We start from the raw sequence: 25016 nt of genomic DNA, 5'->3' as shown, positions 1-25016 counted from the left end.
AAGCTGCTGGTGAAGTTCAGTCAATCAGGTCCAAATTGTCCCTCAGACAAGATGAACTAGTGTACGGGAGTCACAACAAGTAGTTACTTTCTGCGAAGGAGGAGGAGGGACAGTGACACAATCATTGCGGGCAGCAACGAGGAGGCGGACGTACACTTTACACACTCCTAACCAGCCACATGCATGGCCGGGCGCGCCGCCTCCACCAGTGTGAGCCGCAGCAGCAGCAGTGGAGGGGGCGGGACTCGGAGCTGCTGGCTGTGTGACAGTCACACACATCTCCTGCCGCCACCGGGTTATAATGTCACCCGAGCTCCTCCCCGCACTGGGAAGGGGTAGGGCATAGCGGGCGTAGGGAACACCCATCCCCCCTGTCTTCAGCCCAACAGCGGTGACGGGGAAGATGGCAGAGAAGCCAGTGTGCACCGCCCAGGTGAGCAGCTGCCCCGGCAGTCAGAGCAGTAGCAGCAGCGGGGTCCTGAGCAACAGTACCGGCTGTAACAGCAGCGCCGTGCCCGTCCTTTTCTGCTTTTCGGTGTTTGCCCGGCCCTCCTCCGTGCCCGGCGGCTCCGGCTATGAAGTCCTGATCCAGAAGTTCCTCAGCCTGTACGGGGACCAGATAGACATGCATCGGAAGTTCGTGGTGCAGCTCTTCGCCGAGGAATGGGGACAGTACATAGATCTCCCGAAAGGCTTCGTGGTCAGCGACAGGTGTAAGGTGCGCCTGGTGCCCCTGCAGATCCAGGTCAGTGCCAACATGCGTGCCCCAGGTGCCACTCACACAGTGTCCACCACATACTGTAGTCTCTGCAAATCAGATGCTCAGTGACTATCAATATAGTGCACCACTATTCCAGGCTATTGACTATCAAGGAGCATACAGAGGTACAATATTGAAATGTAATCAATTCAGAGAAGCCTGTTCATACCTAAGAATAGCTATAATATATATATATATATATATATATATATATATATATATATATATATATATATATATATATATATATATATATATATATAATTGAGAGGTGTTGTGACAGTATCTAAATGGAGGTTTCACTATACAACAGTGTTATGTGGAGGTAGCCTGTTTCCTTGGTAGCTAAGGCACAGCTGATTAATGCTCTTTCAGCTGTTGACTGCTTAAAAAAAGGTCTTGATGCTGCTGCCCTGAATAATCCTCAGTGGGTGTCTGCAGATGATGATGAGACAGAACAGGAGCAGTAGAAGCAATTGTCAGGAGAGAAGAGGCTCAAATCATCTTACACTGCCTCCAAATTGTGTTCTTTGTATTGCACTAAATGAACTTCTATCCGGACACCATAATCTACACAATGCTAATGTGATTACATATTTAAAGATTGAAGTATACGCTAAACTCTGTAGCACAATTAATTATAGAACGAATCCTGCTGGAGAACAAATTGGTTAATTCCTATCCTACTGTCATTTTGTGGTGTTCCACGGTATTGACGGTTTTCAAGGACTGATCAAGTTTCATTGATTAGATGTTGTAGTTCAGGGTAAATATCTACCTATGCAAGACCGCACTTAAAAGTAGCTAAATGTTGATCACTAGGGGTTATTTATCAAAGCTCAGAGAGAGATAAATTACCAAACATTAACCCCCCCCCATCATTTTTTAAACCCATCCTGTAAAATATAAGGCAAACGCATAATTGTATCTCCTTCTGCGCATTGATGACTACCCCGCTAAAAGTTACACATTGATAGACCTATTCTCATTTCAGTAGTTTGTTATATCAGTTTAATATACACAATCATTCCAAGTATAAGTGATATTTTGGTTATAACGATGTGAAGATACTACATGGGCACTACCTTATGTTCATTAGGCTTGTTTATTTTGTTCCATACTGTATAGTGATAGACTAACTAATGGCTATAATATTATATGCAAAAATAGTCTTTACAAATACAATTACTATACAATATATTCCCCCATCTGTAAAAGGTTACTGCATTATTCTCCAAATCCTATTATTTGTAGTACAGGCACCTTATCTTCTTTTAATCACCTCCTTGGCTTCTCTATTACTAAACAAAAACAGCACATTAAAGGATTTTTGTATTTTATAGAAATAATTGCCCATAAATTGGCAAATTATCTGTACCCAGGATAATAAAATAACCATTTATTAGGAGAATCAAATTCTTTATTTCAGTGCAAAAGTCTACCTTTATAACAACATAAAGTACCATAATAAATAAAGTGTTTACTAACTGTGAATATATATCTTGACGACAAATAAACCACATCATCATTGAAAACTCGAATTTAACTAATTTAGCATCAGAAAAAATATAAAGAGTAGTTATTAGAACCTATAAAAGTTCTAGAATCTAGATCATTTAAACACGGTATTAGTCAGAACTCCATGAACAATTAAGAGGCATCAGCCACCAATGTTAATAATAAATGTCCCAAGAGCACACAATGTTAATGAACACTAAGTATTTATATTCTATACACACTTACCGTAGTTGGTCTCTTTGTTTATCTGAATATGCAATGGAACACCTATGCACCGAATGGCATGAAACCAACGCAAGGTGGTCCAGGTTTTAGCGGGGGGGGGGGGGGGGGGGATGGGTAGTGTCCCGGTTGAACTTCTAGTCCATGTATATTGGGCAGAATTTTGACCGTCGAGCCTGCCTCTGGATGGATTTGGATGAAAACTTCACAGAGTGGTAACATTGGATCCAAGAAGACATACTAGGGGGTTGAAGTCCTGCTTGGACTTCCCGTTGGTGTACATTGGGCAGAACTTTGACACAGAGATCGTGTTCAGCCTTTCACTGGATAAATTGGATGAAAACGTTGATGAACTGTAATAACTGACAAAAAATAGGCGTTGGAAGAGCTGCACAGCCGTTTTTAAAATGTTGGCAGTTGCATCCAACTCACTAATAACTAGAATATTTAGGGGGGTTATGCAATCTGGGATTCAGACTTTCGGAACTTCCCGATCGGAATTACAGGCCATTTTCATTCCACACGTGAACTTGACAACCAGAATTCAATATTCCAAGTGTCGGAAAATCTGAGATTTGGCAAGAATGGCTGCAGATTGTCTACAAAGTGCAGATAATTTGATAATCTGTGGTCATTTGTGACAAAACAGATCAGACTAGTTCTAAAGTCGTACAGGGGTGGGGTCCTGGGGTGCACACCAATTGAGAGGTGCGACCCTGCGGAGACCTTTCAGTAGAACTGCATACAAAGTCGAAGGTGCAGGTACACAAATTAAACTCCCAATTTAAAAATTTTGCAATACAATTTTGCATTTTTAGCGAGGTTCTTCGCTTATTTATGGCCATAAGTAACGGCTTGCCCACCGCGTCCAGGTGACCCCATTAGTCGGGCAAGTCCCTAACATTTTGGGGGGTACAAATCTAGGGCACAGGGCACCCCAAAATGGTGCAGCCGAGTGACCCCAGGGCAACACAAGACTGAAAGAAATATATAGTGAAACAAAGTGAGGATAGGTTAGTGAGAGAGGCTGCTAAAGATAGCAGGGCTAAGTAAGTGAGAGGTAAAAAAAACGAGAGATAAAGTAGTGAGAGGTGAAGTAGTGAGAGGTAAAGGTGAGAAATGAATTACATTGAAATAAAACACACAATAGGGATGAAAGTGAAAATAAAAATAAGTGTTAATTTGTGTTGCTCCTGAGGCCAAACAGCCACACCAGTCCAGGGGGGCCCACAACCCAGAAATGCACCCCCCCATCTGATAATCCATTAAACATTTGTGCAGGTCTCACCTTGCTCTGCATGCAGTCTAAGAAATGTCGTATCTGATCTGTCAAAAACTGCCTTCATTGCTGTCAGAAACGGCAGCATTGAATAGGCAGGGGCCGCTATTTCCCCAGTCATAAATTGCGGCTGGATTTGAATACCCTCCATAAACCCTTTCAATGCCGGGCACTTCATATAGTTATATATGTCAGAAAACCTGCATTGAAATGCACAGCTCCAGCATGAGGTCAACTTTTTCATTGCTCCAAAACTTGATTAGCAATGTTTTTATGTAATTATCCCAGCACATACGGTGTTTGTTGCTCTCTGTGGTTCCTGCTGCGTGTCACACATGCTAACCCTTTTTTGATGCTTCAGCTGAGAAGGAAGGAGTGGGAGAGTGTTAGAGTATTCTGATAGCAATGAGCAGTTGTTCAGCCTGCGCTTCCAACAATTATTTCTGTAATCTATTTTCCTCAGCGGCTGGATGAAAGTGTCCTTGTTTTTTCTCTTTTTTTTTTTTGTCAGCTCCTCTCCTCAGACATGCAGCAAATTCTGCACTGTGCCAAATCAAATATGTAAAATAATTGTAAACTACCTGCATATTGTGGTCAGCATAATATTTTAACATAATTAACAAAATTGTGAGTATAAAAAAATGCTATATGATTTCCACTGCAATCTTTTTAGGTTCCATTAAATCTAAATATGGGTTAAACTTGACAATTGCTCATGTGGGAACCCTCTTACAGAAAATTTGTGTTCCCCCATTTTTCCTCTTACATTCTTAATGGAAAATACTCAGGGATCACTAGTCCCTATAGCACAGGGCTCGACAAATTTCTTTAAAATCTAGGAGCCAGGATAAAAATGTAGGAACGAGAAAAAATAGGGACAGTGCGTGCCGAAGCGCTCCCCCCCCCAAAAAAAAATGTACACAAGCCATAATGCCCATTACATATACCACATGCCATAATGCCCATTACATATACCACATGCCATAATGTCCATTACACATTATACCAAACATTGTAATGCTCATTACTTATAAAGCCACATGCCGTAATTACATATTATGCCACATAAGTTCCGCTTACCTACATGCTTGATGCCAGGGGTTAATATGCTCTGCCAGGGGTAAATGCTTGTCGCTATGGGGTTACCATGGTGTGCCAGGGATGAAGATGCTCTGCCAGGGGTTAACGTGCTTTGCCTCTATGGGGTTACATGCTCTGCCTCTATGGGGCTACCATGGTCTGCCAGGGGTTAACATGCTCTTCCAGGGGTAAATGCTTGTTTCTATGGTGTTATCATGGTCTGCCAGGGGTTAATCTGCTCGTTGCCAAGGAATTATCCTGCTCTGCCAGGAGCTAACTTGCTTGTTGCCAGGGGTTACATTCTTTGCCAGGGGCTAACTTGCTCGTTGCCAGGGGTTGCATTCTCTGCCAGGGGCCAGTTGCCAAGGGGTAAATGGTAGCCTTCGGCTCCATAGTGCCAAGCTACCACTGCTGCTCCTGATTGGCTCCCGAACCGCAAACTCCTTTTGGCTTGCGATGCCAGCTAGAATTTAGTTATAGCCGTGCTGCTCACAATGGACCGGCTGCTTGTGCCTCGCTCTAGCTACTAGACAACTGGGGGGAGGTTGAGGACAGCACCGTAAACCACCTAACCCCCACCCGGCAAAGACCAGATTCTGCTTCCTTCCCCCCCAAAATCTAGTCGCCCAGGGTTTGTCGAGCCCTGCTATAGCAACACACCTTTTCTGTTGATATGTAAAGCTGGGTACTTACTGGTATTTTGAATGATTTGGGCAATTCACTGGTCATATTGTCTGTCGACATAACAAGCAAGTGCCATGCTGCAGATTGCAGCAGGGTCACCGCTCCATCGCTGCCGGCATTGGCAAGTGTGTATGCACTTTTCAATGCTGTGTCCCGAAGGATTCAATGTCTCTTGTACACACATTATGTAGTGTACCCAGCTTAAGTCAGTAGATGGGCTTACACAGAAACTTCAAAGTAAAAATTGTCAACAGTGAACTAAAGCTATATAGGTACGAAGAAAAATATATCACTATAAAAATGGGCGCTTGTTAATAAGAGACTATGGTAGTTATGTAATATCTGGGCGCCCGATTCTTTTTCATCGCAACACATCACATGCAATACAGTGGCATACAACTCATGCGATGCGATTTTTCATTGTAAAGACCCGATTTTTAATTGTATAGTCACCCATGGGTGATTTCACACCCCCACTATCCAACTACACATGGAGTCGATTTTATATAGCGCAGTGAGCCACCGAGCCCGAAGCGTGGCGAGCGCACGCAGAATACATGTAAAGTAATCCGCATCCCCTCGCGGGGCTCGCTGCGCTCGCGACGCTTCTGGCTCGCTGCGCTCGCCACACTATATAAAATCAACTCCATGCGTAGTTGGATAGTGGGGGTATGAAATCACCCATGGTTGACTATACAATTAAAAATTGGGTCTTTACAATGAAAAATCGCATCGCATCACATGCCTTAAGTAGTGGCATGCAATGAAAAAAGTACCGAGACTATTACTCCCTTGGTTATCTGGTTGATGTCTCCTTCAGAAGTCACTTGTCCCGTCTCGATATATAAAACAATCAGAGGGAGAGATGGAGGGTAGATCCCCCAGTGTAATACTGTTTCAGTATATAATGTTCTACAATATGTGGCTTTTCAAATTTTATATCAAAACTTGAATGGAATATGGGGTACCATCCCCCTTCTGAAAACACTCACAAGATTTGAGTAACTATCACACCTTTCCAGGTGTGTCTCGAACATCCAAATATATTCAGGAAAGTATGATGGGGTTAACATCCCTAAACAAATTACTCACGTAGAGAAGTAGTATCAGGTGGGTCTTTCTCCTCCTGTCCCTTCTTCCCTTTCAATGGATTATGCTGCCCATCAGGGAAAACAACAAATGATACAAAAGGATACTGTGATATTCTAAAAATATCATTTATTATGATGCCATTTAAAATTAAAGTGGAGTCGCTTAACTGGAGGCGATCAAGGCTAGACTGGCTGATGTTCTTAGCAAGGTGCAAAGAAATGGGCCCCCCGTTTCATCGCACTTATCCAGCCCCTTCTCAGTCCTCCTGATGGTGAATCCCCACTGGTAGACAAGTTCTGTAGATAGAGTCCCCACTATACAGGTGTTTTGGCATTCCCCAAAGTAAAGGGGTTTAGGCAGTGGGGGTAGGGAGGGGATGAGGGGCAGGAGGAAGGTAAATACACTTCCCTGGGTTGGGATTCCATCCTTCGTGATGCCGGTGTCGATATTTTCACCGCTGGTCATCCGTATGTATCCCACTCACATAGCTGTTGTAACCTATACAACAAAATCAGCTTTATACTCCAATATGTATCAGCCCATTGGAGTATGGGTATGACCTCTGACCCCACCTGCCAATATCAGAGATGTGCAGGAGAGAAGAATGGAAGATTTATTGAATCTGGGAAACAGATACGGTGGAGAATTAGCCCATAGCCACCAATCAGTATCTGTCATTCTGCTGGCTGCTGTGTAGAAAATGACACAAGCAACTTCTCTACTTTATCTCTGTTGAGGCGAGAAGTAATAAGCTTTGTTTAGAGATAAAGGGGTAGATGTATTAAGCCTGGTAAAAGGATAAAGAAGAAAGTGATAACGCACCAGCCAATCAGCTATGTTTGATGACAGGTGTTTATTAGCTTGTGCATTATCACCTTCCACTTTATCACAGCTTTACCACTGTACCAGGCTTAATACATCTGCCCCAAAGCACCAACCAATCAGCTCATAATTGATATGTTCCCGGCTGTGTTGGAAAATGACAGGAGCTGATTGGTTGGTTGTTTATCTTTTCCACTTTATTAATTTGCAAGGCTTAAGCCCCATACACACTAGGTGATATCGCTCAGAAAGTGCAAGTGTGTACAATCCGTGTCATTAATAATGCATGCTCCCATGCGTCGTTAACGACTCCCCCTCCCTCACCGAGGGAGTCCTCGTTAACAACGGTGTTGCTGCAGCTGCATAATGACTGACACTCATTCTGCTGTCGCCCCCCTCGAGTCCAGCATAGGCAAGTTTGTATGTCTACTAAATGAAGAGAGGTGTAATCCAGAATAGCAGTATGTGACATTAGTACATGTACAGATGACTGAGGGGGTCGTTAACGACCTACTGTAGCAAGCATTTGCCATCGGTCAGAGCATACACACTGGGCGATATCGATCAGGGTCAAAATGAGCTATAATGCTCATTATGTCACCCAGTGTGTACAGGGCTTAATACGCAGCTGTGGTAGGCCAATAAACTGATTAAGCAATTTCCTTTCTGTAGCTGGAGGATATGCTGATCCTTGTAGTGCCATATTAAATTATTCTAGGGTGTTTTATAGCGAGTCAACACCTAGGAAACGATCCGGGGGTGGGTGGGGGGAGTTTAATTGTCTTTTTTATCAACAGTGAGAGAGATCAGGTTAGTAGCTACTTATGGAAATATAATAAATTCTGTTTTGGAAATATTTGAGTTTGAGGGGCGAGATAACCACATGATGACTAGCCACCAGCTGCCCACACGGTAAGCCATATATAATAAGTATTAAAACTGTATTTCAAGTTACATCAAACAAATCACCAATTTTTATACTTTTACAAATTTAGGGATATAGGGGGACATTTACCAATATGAAAAACCTAGTTTTTCGTATTGGTTTTTCCCCTACGGCTGCATACGACTGTTTTAGTCGTATGCAAAGTCGTGTTCCGGAGAGGAAATTACAAAGCAGTCATATACGACTGCTTTGTAACCCTCCGATGGTGTAACAATTCGTATTACCAGCACATATATATGGCTGCTAATACGAATGTTTCTGGCAGTCTGCACGGATCAGTCAGATCCGTGCAGGCTGCAAGGTGTAAAAAAAAAAATAGAAAAATAAATAAATTTAAAAAAAAAATCGTCGCGGGGTCCCCCCCACAGACGAAACCAGCACCAGGCTGACGGAGCCTGGAGCCGGTAATTAAAAATCAGGGAACCCGACAAATAGGGGATTCCCCGATTTTTAACAACCAGCCCCAGGCTCCTGCTCTGGGGCTGGTTCCCAAAATACGGGGGACAAAATGACTAGGGGTCCCCCGTATTTTAAGAACCAGCCCCAGGCAAAACCAGCCAGCAGGGTAATGCCACAGCCGGGGGGGAGACTTTTTATACAAGTCCCCCCGGCCAAAGCATTCATCCCTACCGACCAGTCAGCCTGGCCAGGGGCCCTGGGGGAGTGGGGACCCCCCCAATGAAGGGGTCCCCCCCCCTCCAGGACTTACCTGACCAGGCTGAAGCCTGGTACTGTCCCCGATGCCCCTGGGCGGTGGGCATCGGGCTGATTCAAGTGTAAAAAAAAAAGATGAAACTAGTCCCAGCAAGCCTCCCCAGCAAGCTGGGACTTGGAGAACCACAAGTCCCAGCCTGCTGGGCATTAAAGGGCCCGCTGGCACTTGTAGTTCCACAGTTAAAAAAATAGTACAGTAAACACACACTGACACAATGAAAATAAAAGTTTAATACATACATTACATACATACTGATACTTACCTTTCTTGATCCCGTAGGTAGCCCTGGTCCTGATGTCCTGTGTCGTCCTCCAGGTCCATGTCAGCGGTCCGTGTCGTCCTCCAGGTCCATGTCGGCGGCCCGTGTCGTCCTCCAGGTCCATGGCGGTGTCCGGGTCCGAAGAAATCCATGTTGGAGCTGTGGAAGGAAATCCTACTCACCTGGTCCTGTGCTGAAGATGTCTTGTCTTGGTCCGCCGTAATCCAGGTAATCTTCATGCTGTCGCCAGTCTCCGCATCGCACTGAGGAGAGATGCTGAGATATTTCATACTCGGCGCCTCTCCTCAGAATGAATTCTATTGGCCGACTAGCGGCCAATCAGGAGCCAAGAAAGTCGGCTCCTGATTGGCCGCTAGTCGGCCAATAGAATTCATTCTGAGGAGAGGCGCCGAGTATGAAATATCTCAGCATCTCTCCTCAGTGCGATGCAGAGACAGCGGGGAGCGCCGGCAGCTTGAACATTACCTGGATTACGGCGGACCAAGAGAAGACTTCTTCAGCACAGGACCAGGTGAGTAGGATTTCCTTCCACAACTCCAACATGGATTTCTTCGGACCCGGACACCGCCATGGACCTGGAGGACGACACGGACCGCCGACATGGACCTGGAGGACGACACGGACCGCCGACATGGACCTGGAGGACGACACAGGACATCAGGACCAGGGCTACCTACGGGATCAAGAAAGGTAAGTATCAGTATGTATGTAATGTATGTATTAAACTTTTATTTTCATTGTGTCAGTGTGTGTTTATTGTACTATTTTTTTAACTGTGGAACTACAAGTGCCAGCGGGCCCTTTAATGCCCAGCAGGCTGGGACTTGTGGTTCTCCAAGTCCCAGCTTGCTGGCACTTGTAGTGCCACAGTAAAAAACAATAGTTTCATCTTTTTTTTTTTACACTTAAATCAGCCCGATGCCCACCGCCCAGGGGCATCGGGGACAGTACCAGGCTTCAGCCTGGTCAGGTAAGTCCTGGAGGGGGGGGGGGGCCTTCATTGGGGGGGTCCCCACTCCCCCAGGGCCCCTGGCCAGGCTGACTGGTCGGTAGGGATGAATGCTTTGGCCGGGGGGACTTGTATAAAAAGTCTCCCCCGGCTGTGGCATTACCCTGCTGGCTGGTTTTGCCTGGGGCTGGTTCTTAAAATACGGGGGACCCCTAGTCATTTTGTCCCCCCGTATTTTGGGAACCAGCCCCAGAGCAGGAGCCTGGGGCTGGTTGTTAAAAATCGGGGAACCCCTATTTGTCGGGTTCCCTGATTTTTAATTAACGGCTCCAGGCTCCGTCAGCCTGGTGCTGGTTTCGGCTGTGGGGGGGACCCCACGCCGATTTTTTTTTTTTTATTTTTTTATTTTTTTTTTTTATTTAATTTTTCTATTTTTTTTACACTGAAGCCTGCACGGATCTGACTGATCCGTGCAGACTTAAAGCAAATACGACAGGTAAAGCAAGGTGTATTTTCCTGTCGTATTTGCGTGGGTGTTTTACACCACTTAGCAGCCGTATTATCAGTACGGCTGCTTAGTACATCAGGAACCACCATTCTTTTGAATGGTGATTTCTGTCGTATTCTATCGATGGTGTAGACATTCGTATTTGTAAATACAAATACGAATGTTCCATCTTTAGGAATACGAATTGTATTTTCGGGATTGTAAATCCCGAAAATACAAACTCGTAAAAAAAAAAGGTGTATTTCTGCCTACGAATACACCTTTTTTCTACGAATCCATTTTGGTAAATTTCCCCCATATTGGAGTGTATATGTCCGAATGGTAGGGCCGGCAACAGGGGCCCTGTACACTGATATGCCCCCCGCTGAGCGCCCAATATTTTTTTTTTACAGTTTTTTCCTAGCTATGAGTCAGTGCTAGTCCTCAGTGCTCACCTTCCTACAGGCTCCATACCCAGCACAGCAGCTCCAGATCCAGGACTTCTGCTGCGGCTGCCTGTTGCACAAAAGACCGCCGAGCTGCCAGGACCTGAAAAAGCCGGGGCACCACACAGTGGTACCGGCAACTGAGTGCCGCAGCTGTCGGCGGTACAGACACTACATTAGATGGCCGAGCGTACAGCTGTGGCAGGCACAGAGATGGGACAGGTGGACAGTGGCAGCACATACAGTACAGTTGTCTGACTCCGCTGCGGCGCAATAGTATCTGCTTCTGGGGCCCCTCAAACCGTCAAGGCAGTCGCAGTTGTCCCTTTGACCCCCCCCCCCCAGTCACCATGCCTGCTTAATGGCACTGGCTATACACACACACACACACACACACACACACTGCACTGGGCACAGCTCCTCTTCTTCCCACAACAGCCCCAGGCCAACGAGGCCCTGAATCCAGTCGCAGCAAAAGGAGGCACGTAAATAGATAATTATATGATATGTGAGACAATAAAGAATATATTGTATGATGACTTCTATATGATCCAGTCTTGAAATTGGCAAATCTATTATATAAAAATATCTTTCCTAAAACTGATAAAATGATATATGCTGTAACCAGTGTGTAGTTCATCACATCCGTAGTGAGCATGATATCTGAGTCTGTAACATGCTGCTTACGGATTGATAGCAGTGCGGTTCTAGTGACATCTAATTAATAATAAGCTAATGATCTCCTTGCTATAAAAATGACCCGTGTCCCTTTTACTGCTGGATCAGAAATAATATATATAATCGTACAATTTTTTTTTATTTTTTTTTACATTCTGCCAGGAGTGGTTACATTTCTAGTTCTTCCCTACGTGATCTATCTTGTCAATGGCCTTTGGTGTCCGCATCCACGTGAACTAGTTGTAGATGACAGATACATCAGCCATTCCTCATCTGTAATGTTAGCTCTTTATTGAGCAGGTTCTCTCCTTCTGTAGCCTCTATGTAGTTCTATAATACACTCAGGGCAGCAGATATCAGCTTGCACCTCATTAAGCGGAAAATGGAAAAACAGCAATATGTGTGCTGGATATGCTCTAGGGCAACAGATCAGCCATCGTGCCAACCTGTTTAACAATTGGTAATTGCATACTGTATCTAATTATAATCATTGGCCCAATGTGTTGTGCCTGGTGTCACAACGGGGTGGGTATTTATATATGCCTACCCAGTTGCGATGTCAGTCAGTGGTGCTCTTACACACAGCACAATGCGTAGATATATCAGCAGATGTATTGGCCAACGGCTGTGCTGCACAGCTGACACAATGTGTCTGGTCGACATCGGTCACACATTTCACTAGTACACACCTGCCAATGTGTCAATGATATATTGGCCATTCGATGGAATAGCAATATTTTGGATAGTGTTAAATCTGTCTATGTCTCTAAATCACAGTGTTTACTGTCTATAATCCTATAAATATGTACTTAAAATGAACTATAGGAGATGTCTAGATAACTGATATCCTTTGAATGAGAATATTGTGGTGTCGATCAGTCCACAACGTAATCTAAATGGCTTATAATTATATTGTCTCCCACTGATTGAATCTGTCATTGAAATCCTGTAAGGAAACAGTGTGTCAGCAAATGTTTAATTATTCCCAGAATGATAGATGGATGTAGATTTTCCATGTAAAAGATGTTTTTATGGGCAGGTTGGCACAGATGTACACAGATGTTTTCGCTTTTTCCTCACAATTAAGACATTTGTAATTTATGTGTTCTACAAGCACTGTATAAAAATGGATCATTTTCTAGTCCTTTACAAGCATTTCACTGATAAAATGTTCTTGTTTGTTTTGTTGCAGCTGACCACACTTGGAAACCTTACCCCTGCCAGTACTGTGTTTTTCTGTTGTGACATGCAAGAGCGGTTTAGACCTGCAATCAAGTATTTTGGCGATATTATTAGTGTAGGCCAGAGATTGGTAAGTGTGGTTCATGGTCAATCCCATTCACATACCTCCCAACTTTGGGGAAGGGGGCTGTGGCATAGTACAGGTTGATTATCCCTTATCCAAAATGCTCGGGACCAGAAGGATTTTGGATAATGGATTATTACGTATTTCAGAATATTTTTATATTTCAATGATGTATCCTTTAGGTATCTTGCATTTATGTTGTACAAACACATGAAATACACACAAATATATTTCATGCATAAAGCAAGGTTTGAAAACATGAAACAACGTTTGTGTACTATCACAGGCACTGAATTTGAATGCCAAGCAATCATTGTCTTGCACATATATAGTGCCAGTTACATATCTTGTCCCCAGTAGTGCCAGTTACATATCTTGTCCTCAGTAGTGCCAGTTACATATCATGTCCTCAGTAGTGCTGTTACATATCATGTCCTCAGTAGTGCTGTTACATATCATGTCCTCAGTAGTGCTGTTACATATCATGTCCTCAGTAGTGCCAGTTACATATCATGTCCTCAGTAGTGCCAGTTACATATCATGTCCTCAGTAGTGCCAGTTACATATCATGTCCTCAGTAGTGCTGTTACATATCTTGTCCTCAGTAGTGCTGTTACATATCATGTCCTCAGTAGTGCTGTTACATATCATGTCCTCAGTAGTGCTGTTACATATCATGTCCTCAGTAGTGCTGTTACATATCATGTCCTCAGTAGTGCTTTTAGAGAACATTTTTTTTCCTTCACTTTCTGCAATGTATAGTTTTTGGAATAATTTGGATAAGGGATACTCAACCTGTACACATATTTGGACATATCTCTTTCCTAGTAGGGACTACCTCCACTATGAGATGGCAAGGGGTATTGTAACCACTGGAACAGGTTTACTGTCTGAGTGGACGTGATATGGAAACCTCTTTGGATCCAATTGTAAATGTCCACATAATTGTTGAAAGTAGTGAAAGAAATGTATTTAATTTAAAATATATCTATGTAAATACATATGCATATCTTACCAGTACTAATCCAAAATGCCAGTTCCCTCACCTAAATCTCTCATACCTTTATACTAGATATGACAGGAACATCTCACACTATCCGATACATAATGCCAGATATTGAAGGAATAGAACAGTGAAATCATGTCCTTGGGTCAGCTACATTCCCGGGACATTCTGTATGCATGCTAAATCTTGCAAGCAGTACAACTTGGGGGGCCATAATGATGTGCAGGAGTGTACACAGGAGTACCTAAACCTGAAGTGTACTTGGTAGTCTTTATTTGGCTCGTTTTGTACTATTTACAAAGCTGTATACAAAAATTTTAACCAGATGTTCCATTTTCTTCTTGTTTCAGCTACAAGGTGCACGTATATTGGGAATACCAATTATTGTGACCGAGCAGTATCCTAAAGGGCTTGGAAGCACAGTGCATGAACTAGACCTATCTGGTGTGAAACTTGTGGTACCGAAAACAAAGTTCTCCATGGTTTTACCAGAGGTTGAAGCTGCATTATCTGAAATTGCTGGAGTTCGTAGTGTTGTGCTATTCGGAGTTGAGGTAACTGTGGCTCTTTATGTTGCGGGTATTCTTTTTCCTTTCTTGCAGTGTAAAATGTGCCCAGCGTATGTATTGACGTGAAGGTATATAGTGGTCAAACCTCACAATTTGTACTTGGTGTCAGAATTATATTTGACAGATAGGTAAATTCTAAAATAATCTTTAAGGCCTAAATGACCCTGTTTTTAGATTGTGTTCCCAAAAAATACAAGTGAATAATTGACTCCTACAAAGGGAATACTACCTTCACGGCAAGGGGACTGCCGCTCTGAGCATTAAGCGTTGGGCTGTCCCTAGTGCACATTGTGTGCATAGTTCATACATGTAAAAAAAACTTAACCTCCCCCAGTTAACAAGTGTTAAGTGAAGCATATGCACTTAACACTGGTTAATACCCCCCCCCCCCCCCCATTGTCTCTTATACTGTCTACACAATAGGCCATCTATTGGTCGGTTGAGCTAACGGCATATATATCGCTAGCAAGTCAGCTGTTATAGGCAATTGATCTGTGAATAATGTCATTCAGAGACATTGGGCCAAATGTAATAGGGTGAGAGTTTCAGAAAGTGAGATTTTGGGAGAGTTTTCCCATGTTTTTTAAAGCAGCAATCAATCAACCTGGTTTTGCAGTGTAAATGATTGCTCCTTTAAAAAAAAAGGGGAAAACTCTGGTACTTGTGACTTATCTGGCCGCCCGATTTTCTTCATCGCACCTAAAAATCGCGTCAAATCGCATCGCATACAATCAGATTTTAATATGTGAAGGCACCCAGATGCCTGTTTCATATGTGAAATGGCCCCCCAGACCCCATTTTTAATTGTATTCCCACCCTGATGGCTAAATGCCCCCCATTGTTAACGCCACCCCACTATCAACGCCAATTCGAAGCGTGGCGAGCGCAGCGGTACGCGTCCTCCGACCTTTTCATACCCCCACTATCCACGTCGGCGTGGAGTTGATTTAATATAGTGATTTTATATAGTGTGGCGAGCGCAGCGAGCCACCGAGCCCGAAGCGTGGCGAGCGCACGCGGATACCTGTGAAGCCCGCGAGGGGACGCGTATAGCTGTGAAGGTATCCACGTCCCCTCGCGGGGCTCGCCACGCTTCGGGCTCGGTGGCTCGCTGCGCTCGCCACACTATATAAAATCCACTCCACGCCGACGTGGATTGTGGGGGTATGAAAAGGTCGGAGGACGCGTACCGCAGCCCCTCGCGGGCTCGCTGCGCTCGTCACGCTTCGGGTTGGCGTTGATAGTGGGGTGGCTTTAACAATGGGGGTCATTTAGCCATCAGGGTGGGTATACAATTAAAAATGGGGTCTGGGGGGCCATTTCACATATGAAAAAGGCATCTGGGTGCCTGTACATATTAAAATCGCATCAAATTGCATCGCATGCAATACAATAGCATACAATGCAACAGCGATTTTCTCTTCAAGAGAATTTCAAGGGAAATCGCATCAAATCGCATGCTTAGGGTACTGGCATACAATTTCAACATCGGGCGCCCAGATAAGTCACAAGTACAAAAACTCTCCCAAAATCTCTCACTTTCTGAAACTCTCACCCTCTTACATTTGGCCCATAGCATTGGTTTGCCAGCGCTGACCATGGCTGATTTATCTTCAGATATAATAGCAAATCTGGTTGACTGTGTACGTATGCTTGCTGTGGTGATGTCACAGCTGGGTGGGCATAATCCCTGATAAGTGCTGGTTATCTGAGCTAATTGGACCGCTCCTGGTAAACCTATTAGCAGTGGTAAATTATCACTGCTAATAGGATACTCCCAAAAGTGATTTTTGTTTATTTCCAAGAGACAACGGTAGAAATTTTTGTTTGAGGCCCCATTATTTCTTGTACTTCTACTAATTTGTGTTCTATCGTCAGTCACAATAAGCTTACTTTAGTGTGTCTTCCTTCAGACTCATGTGTGTATTCAACAAACTGCCTTGGATCTGATTGGGCGAGGGGTGGAAGTTCACATTGTGGCAGATGCATCCTCTTCCAGAAGCATGATGGATAGAATGTTTGCCTTAGAGGTAAGATAAACTATGTCTTTAGAAAAGATCATCAGGGATTTGTAATAGGTCGCAAGTTAGGGATTTCAGCCAAGATCATTTACAAGTTACACTTTTCTGTGTAGCCTGAAAAAAATATATATTTAAAAAAAAAAAAAAATCAGCAAAAATACATAGGCTTTTCTGAATCCTATATATTTATATTTAATTTATTAACTTAAGAATCTTTCATTGATACCCCTTTTCACCAAAATGCTGGGTCCAACCTGGGTTTTCAAACACTGTTCCAAATTGTGTAGCAGCCTGATCAGACCCCACTCACACGGCAGGCTAAATCTAACATATTGATGGGTGGACTTCCTTCAGACTGCACCCCCATGCAGTCTGCCTATCCCATATCTCCAAATGCCGATGATCCAGCTTTCTGTATACTTTTAGCTTAACCAAGATGACATGGGTCGCATCATTCACACAGCATTGTTACTCAGGTTGGTGCCAGGTTTGACCCTCGTAGCTACCAGGCTCAGGTTCCCACCAATCATCTACCCAGGACTGCCCTCTGGCAATAATCCTGGTCAAATGTTGGGTGAAAAAGGGCATTATCTGCCACACAATACCTCTTGCTTCCCCAGAAAAAGTGAAGAAATGTATGCAGATTTTTGGCTTTATATGATGGTAAAAACATGTTTACATACTGTTGGTGGACTCTATTTTCCAAATCCAATATAAAGATAACAGAAGGGAATGTAGGGGTGAATGTGTAGTTAGGGGAAGAAGACATTTCAACAGTCAAAATATGAGTGTATGAGTTAAGGTTCTTTAGGAGTCTGGTCTGAGACGTGCATGGTCTATAAATGCTTCTTCAAATCAGGATTTGATAAGAGAGTACTGTATAGCACTGAATCAATGATGTCATTTAGACGGTGAGCTAGAGTGGGTGTACAATCAGTGATATCAGCTAGGTAAGTTCTGTTGACTAGTTGGAATATTCTAAGATCAGTTTTTGAAAATGGAGTGAGCTGGCGAGAGGACATCCAAGGTGAAATGGCAGGAACACATTCAGTAACTGGGGCCAGCACAGATGGCAAGAGATCCGGAGAGGATATCTGTGCGCTTTACACCTGGCTGATTTTGTTTGTTTCATAATGAAGATGAAGTGTTTCCTTGGCTTTTCATGGTTACTTTCGGATCCTATTCTCCTGTAAACTGAAATTCTATTTCTAAGACATTCTATGTCTTTCAGATGTTTGACCCGGTGATGAATGGTTGGCTGAATCTGATTGTTTAGTGAATGTAAGGCAGCTCAGAAAGGTCAGAACTGGGTAGAGACCTCTGCGCATTGAATAACCCAGCTAAATTGCAGTTTGTGCCCCCAGCGACTATCTGCACTGAGCCACTATATAATTGTGTCATGAAGGCAAATTGGATTCTCCAAATAAATACACTGTGCTGACATGTTACTGCAGGCAAAATCCACGCATCATCTGTTGTGCACTGAAATCATTGTACTAGACTTCATCAGCCTGACATATTAAACAGCAGTGATTTGCAGATGATCATGGTGGAATTTTCTGCTTTGCCAAAAAGGTTTTATTCTGCTTAAATGCTCTTGTTGCATTGGGCAGTATATGCGGGCTGAAAATGAACTCTCATTGTCATGTTGGTTTATAACTAGATTTACCCACTGAGCTAGCACTGTGCAGGCGATCATACGCCTAGCAACTCCCATCGCCTTATGCTGAATTTAGTATCTGCACATGCCACTGTTGTGACATGTAATTCCAGGCATAGTGCATCAAATCTGCTGATTTTTAGAACAACATTTTTGCCACTCGTATGGAAAGAAATAAAAGTTTTTATTGTAAGTGTTTTCTGATTTGATTTTTTTCTTTAATGGTTTCTTACTCTCTTTATTTGGCAGCGCCTAGCAAGAAATGGGATTATAATTACCACAAGTGAGGCTGTACTCCTACAGTTGGTTGCAGATAAGGACCATCCAAAATTCAAAGAAATTCAAAACCTTATCAAAGCAAGTGCCCCGGAGTCAGGACTCCTTTCCAAAGTGTAACTGCAAAAGCCGACGTCCTAGATTGGATTCCATTTACTTGGTGGTCTCTTCAGTGCATAATATTTGCAATTCTGCATGAGTGTATTTTGCAGTAAGCCAGTTCTTACTCCACTATCTTCATGGACACAAGTGTAAACGAAATGATTGTCTGCCTGTTTGTAAAATCAAGTGAATAATTTGTACATGTTCATTTCTATGGAAAATGTTTTAGTTTTTTCATTAAAAAAAAAAAAGGGATTGGGTGTACTAGTGTAGGACTTTGCAATGTTTTTTCGCTTTATTTTTGGATGAACTATTAAACAACAGAATCTACGGTACTGAAGGTTTGTACTGTCTCTAGGACAGTTGTACAGGCGCTACCTCTGCGCTCTTTTCTCAAACAAAGCAGCAGCTTAGTGATGGGGGTTGTCAGTCCCCTATAAAAACATATGTAGAAAAGAAAAAGAAGCTGCGCTTGGAGGAAATTAACAATTTATCAGGCAGCGTGCTGGAATTAATATGCTTATATAGAAATATTAGAAATTTTAATACAACACTGTATACAATAAAATAAAAAAACTTAAAATCAATTAATATGATCGGATACTGGGACAGACACCACTAAATGTTCCTCTTATTAGGATCCTGTTCCAAAAGTATGGGCTACTTGCACCGTTGTATTGGACAGTTCATAGAACCACTCACGATTGTGGGGAGAAGTCCTGCGCTGAATTGCAGATGGAGAGATTTCCCCTTGGAGTGGTGCCTGCGGTTCTGTGTCCTGTTTGTAAGCAGTATCCGATCATCCCAGTATCCGATCATATTAATTGATTTTAAGTTTTTTATTTTATTGTATACAGTGTTGTATTAAAATTTCTAATATTTCTATATAAACATATTAATTCCAGCACGCTGTGTGATTGTTTATTTCCTCCAAGCACAGCTTCTTTTTTATTTTCTACATAAGAATCTACTGTACTGTACTTTCTTCAAGCATCCTTAACAATAGAGGCAGTTTCAATTAGCCACAGATTGATCTATACTGTCTCTTCCCCTGGGTAAAGTCTCCATAGCTATTCCGTTCACAGAACCACAATCGGAAACAAGCTGCAGTTATCACTTCCTTACCTCCGGATTGTGCAAGCAGAAATGTGCTGTAATTAAATGGCTCCTGCACTTTACTTCATGAAAAAAACATACCTGCGGATAATTGACTCTCTCCCTGCAGTGCTAAAATCTGTGGTTTCCTGCAAAAGTCTATTTTGCATATGAGGATGAAGCACAATTCTATAATCCTTACAACACTTATTGGGCAATTCGATGGGCAATTTATTATAATCTAATAAAGTCCTGTTTCATCTGACAGATATGAAATTTAGGGGTAAAATTTAGTAGTTTGACTGTCGGATCATCCCGATAGTCTGAAACCCAGGCCATTTTCAGTCAGCCTGACTGTAACTCAGCAGTCGGAATTCAACGTTCCGGCTATTGAGTTTCGGGAAATGGGCGTTTGGCGAAAACGACCGCGGATTGTCGAAAAACGGCTGTGAATTCAACAATCCTTGTTTTAAAATCAGATTTGTTTTGTCGAAATCTGCTTTTACTGCTGGCTGAAATGGCAGCATTTAATAGGCCTCTGACACTTTTTTTCCCCTGTCTGAAATAGCCGGGATTGAATACCACTCATAGTCTTGTGCTCTAAAAATACTGTATCCTAAATGAGACCACCTATTTCCCATCCTGCCTGGAAGTAAGCGTGGTAGATATTCCCACACTATATGCATATGCCGAGGTGACTGGAGACTCTTTTCCCATTTCTGGGGAACCTTCCTTTTTCTTAGGTCCTCTTAATTAAAAAGATATTTTACATAGAGACAAATGTTCGGCATGCTATTTGTAACACATAAACACACATGAAAGCTTCCAGTGATATCCTAACAAGTATATTATATATAATGTTGTGTTTATTAAATGACTTGTTCAGTATGAGATTCTATGTTGTTCTGTACTAAGGAGGACACTTATCAAAGCTTGGAGAGAGATATAAATTGCTGACTAAGCAGTTTCTGACATTTTTCAAATATAGCCCTTAACATTACAGTTGGCGCTGATTGGTTGGTACTTTATCTCTCTGCAAAGTTTTCTAAACCCAGCCCTAAGTGCTGTAAGTTATAGAGTTCGCTCCAATGGAGGAAGAAGTAAATATTCAGCTTACAGTATCTTCTACTTCTCAATTAAGCTATAGTTGTAATTTTGCATACTTCACATACATTGTGTTGGAAAATGGTTAGAGATGGTTTTGAAACCTGTTGGCTGGTTAGAGGCATTGGCATTACATATTGTTATTATTATTATTACTACTACTAAATTCCCATATGTATTTCCACATGGTGCCAGATCAGAGAGAGTGGGCTTTGTGTGTTTTGTATAAATTTATGTGCAAAAATAAATAGTTTTTTTTTTTTCAATTTAACAATATGCAAAGTGATTGGACAGGAGAGGAATCTAAATCAAATCAATATTTGCTGTGACCACCCTTTGCCTTCAAGACAGCATAAATTCTTCTAGGTAGCCTTGCACACAATTTTTGAAGGAACTTGGCAGGGAAACTAACCACAGATCCTCTGTGGATGTAGGCTTGCTCATATCCTATGATCTCCTCATGTAATCCCAGACAGACTCGATGGTGTTGATATTAGGGCTATGTGGGGGCCATAGCATCACTTCCAGGACTCAATGTTGTCCTTTACGCTGAACATAGTTCTTACAAACATTGGCGGTATGTTTGGGGTTGTAGACCTGCTGCAGAATATATTTGAAGACAATCAGACCAACTATTTATTTGATTTAGGTTTCTTTTCTGTTCATTCACTTTATTTTTTAAAGCATTTTTAGAATACAACCTTTTTTTCATAATATATATGTATACTCGCTCTCCAGTATGACACTCACCGGACTAATTAAAGACTTTAAAAGGTTTTGGGTTTAATTCCAACCTGTTATTAGGATCAATGTATTTATCCTTATAATGGTTTGTAATTAATTTTTGAATCAGTTCTTGCCATACTGGGGAGTGAGTATTTGTATTATTGGCAGGCATCAGGGCAATAATTTTACTCAAGGTAGTGCCGACTGATGGAGATATAGAACATTTATTTTTATTTTTTTCAAAACATTATTACCACTTGCTAGTCAAGTTACTTTTTGTGAAATTCAACTGCTCCTAAAGTGTGGGGATTATGCAGTCAAAATAAAGACAGCAGGAGTCTGACAGATGCTGCCAGGAAGTACAGTGTGTGTGTGTGTGTGTGTGTGTGTGTGTGTGTGTGTGTGTGTGTGTGTAATCACGGCACCCAGGAGTATCAGAATTTTTCCACGGCACCCCTAGGCCCCAAAAAATATATATCAAATTAAGTAGATTGTGTTTCTTAGGTTCAGTAATGTGGTAAAGGGCATGATTTGCTTCTGACTGCACACATATTTTGATTGGCAGCCACCAGAACTGGTTTTGTCCAGAAATAATTGATCATAAATAATTTGAATTGATCCTGGACGACCAACCCGAGGCACCCCTGCAAGTGTCCTGAGGTACCCAAAGGAGCCTAGGCGCACAGTTTGGGAACCACTGGGTTAGGCTGCAGGAGTGATGGGTTAGGTGGTGTTGGCAATCCATCTGGATTTTGACTGTCTGGGTGCCACTCTCTGCATTTTGACCATCTGGATCATGAGCGTCATGATTTTGTACCCAACCTATGGGGGTTGCAGCAAAGACTACTACCAAGTAGACTAGTGTACATACCCGATACAAGTATACTGTCTGTGTAACAGCAGTTATGTCTATGCATCAAGAAATATTTTCTCATCACCTTTTTAAAAATCTGTTATGTTAAATTATTGTTTAATACTTTAGCCCCGAACTCATAAATTGTATTCACATAAAGTGTAAAGGCCGGTTTATGATATTTAGTGTACTGGAAGACAGTGTATAACTCATGACCCATATTCAGGATAAAGTTGATTACTGTGTAAGGAAGGAGGGTGGTGAGGGGAAACCCAATAATCTCTTAGCTAATAGTCTAACATTTGGAACTTTTTAATTTGTTACATGTATATTGCAAAAGTACAGATATATACAGGTATAATGTTAAAACATAAAAACTATGCTTAATGCCTTTCTGGATTTTTGATTCCACAAATACAATTTTACACAAGACTACTTTGTGATTTACCTGTTGTAGAGGCAAGGGTGTGTCACCAGACGGTATTCAATGTCTTCCCCAATAGCAAAGACTTTGTAGTCACTGGCACTGCTACACGTGGGTTTGAGGTGGTTACATTTGAACTATCAATGCTAAAATATTTTCTATGGTTCATGTTTTATCACTTCAACACAGTGACTTCAAAGAAAATGCCTGTGTGATCTATACAGTACCTCCATTGGCATAAATCTTCTAAAAAGTGCAGTTTTTCTTGTGTGGAAAAGTTCTAGATTGTACTCCTTGTATTTCTGTTTCCATTTTGGTCAATCCTTGGTAAATAAAATGTGACTATTTTCCATTTGTATATTATCATTGTTCTAGGGGGGGGGGGTTGGTGTGAATTGAGCTTGCTTGTATCTTAATGCTCAGAAGCCTTGTGCAGCTTAGATTAATTTGGGATTTTGTGCTGCAGAAAATCGGTTACATCCTGGTCTAATCTCATTCTTTTCTATAACGGTCCATCTGTAAGACATCAATCTGGGGCGGGGTCTGTTTTGTTAATGAAATGTTAGATTAACGCCAGAAATTCTCCTTTACTGCTTACAAATGTCAAACTGTGTATGCTGAAGAGGAATTGTATTGAAGCAGATGCGAAAACTAAAGAATTCTTGATGATGATTATTACTTTCTTTCATTCTTCAATTATTTGAGTAATTCTGTAGATCTACTGTATATAGCAAAATCTGTGACCTTCATACCACTATATTCTCAAGCACCACCTCCTCCCAGTCACCTTCAGATAGACCACGCTGGGATCACCCACCATCGGTACCCATGATCACCAGGTGTTCCTCCTCTGTGCCTGTGGTATTGGTACTCCAAGTCCTGTATAGAGTATAGACTTTACCTGCCGGTGTCTTCCAGGATACTTACCTCTTCTTCCTCAATCGATGGTCATCATTCTAGATAGACCGCAATAAATCAGCTGATACAAACAATAGCAGATATCGATAAAATTGATGCTAGTGCACAAGGTTAGGCTGCGACGCTAGGGAGTGAAGTCTGTGAAGCTGGTGGTCGCTGGTATGGACTGATGTTTGCAATCGATTATTAGAGCAATGAGGTGATGACAATCGATGAAGACAGTCGATGATAATCGATAATGACAACTATCGCTGGTGGTTTAATGATGATAGTCAATGTTGACTGTCAATGGTGAAGAAATGGACAGACAACTTGGAAGCAAATGCAGACCTCAGCTGGAATTGAGAGAAGCCTCCAGGAACACTGGAGGAAGCTAGACTGTGCAACAGTGCAATGGTGAATGCACACAGAGACAGCACAATCTTACTGGAGCTGTAGAGACATGCAGCTTACTCTGGAAACATTATAGTACTGGCGATTTCCCAGGCTTTGTGTGCTAAAAGATGTCATAAGTGAAAGCAATTTTTTACAGGGACACTGATCTGTTGCAAAGTTAAATACGTCTGTATAATGACCGTCAGTAAATTGACTGCATCCCATTTATTTGCTAAGATGGGAGTTCTATTTCACATGGAATGTTGTTATGGGCAGCTAATCAGATCCTGTCTATTACTGTATCTTCTAGAAGGTGCTAAATAAATAAGTAGGTTCTGATTCGTTGCCCATAGGAAAATCCCATGTGAAATAGAACTCCCATGTTACTCATACCCCTTTTATACCAAAAACGCTTGATTGCACCCTGGTTTTTGGACCCAGCTTCGGGCCGGGTGCGACCCAGCGTTTGCTACCATTTACACCGGAGACCCCCAATCCGGCACAGGCGGTTCCTGAGCTGCCACTTGGAGATCTCCGAGCGCCGATCATTGCTGCTGGGACCCGGACCGCTGCGCTTGGGGCAAGGCCAGCACTAAGGCAATCTGCAGGGCAGCCCCTGTGCA

General features: G+C 42.5%; 1 protein-coding gene across 1 annotated transcript; it reads left to right on the top strand.

Annotated features, from left to right (window-relative positions):
* Nucleotides 1-215: 215 nt before the first annotated feature.
* Nucleotides 216-23450, top strand: ISOC1 (isochorismatase domain containing 1). The gene is made up of 5 exons (XM_083151550.1): nt 216-745; nt 13151-13270; nt 14621-14824; nt 16753-16869; nt 18770-23450. The coding sequence occupies exons 1-5, from the start codon at nt 404-406 to the stop codon at nt 18914-18916; spliced, it is 930 nt and encodes a 309-aa protein (XP_083007676.1). The 5' UTR covers nt 216-403; the 3' UTR covers nt 18917-23450.
* The last annotated feature ends 1566 nt before the right edge of the window (nt 23451-25016 follow it).

Source organism: Crinia signifera, chromosome 1 (assembly GCF_055691185.1).
Source record: "Crinia signifera chromosome 1, ASM5569118v1, whole genome shotgun sequence".
Lineage (NCBI taxonomy): Eukaryota > Metazoa > Chordata > Amphibia > Anura > Myobatrachidae > Crinia > Crinia signifera.
This window is presented reverse-complemented; position numbering and strand designations above follow the sequence as displayed.

What these genes read in the sequence shown, in the direction of transcription:
- ISOC1 (XM_083151550.1), top strand. Translation starts at nt 404, where the DNA reads ATGGCAGAGAAGCCAGTGTGCACCGCCCAGGTGAGCAGCTGCCCCGGC. An exon ending in TGGTGCCCCTGCAGATCCAG is followed by an intron (nt 746 to 13,150) that starts GTCAGTGCCAAC and finishes GTTTTGTTGCAG; the next exon opens with CTGACCACACTTGGAAACCT. An exon ending in TTGTGCTATTCGGAGTTGAG is followed by an intron (nt 14,825 to 16,752) that starts GTAACTGTGGCT and finishes GTCTTCCTTCAG; the next exon opens with ACTCATGTGTGTATTCAACA.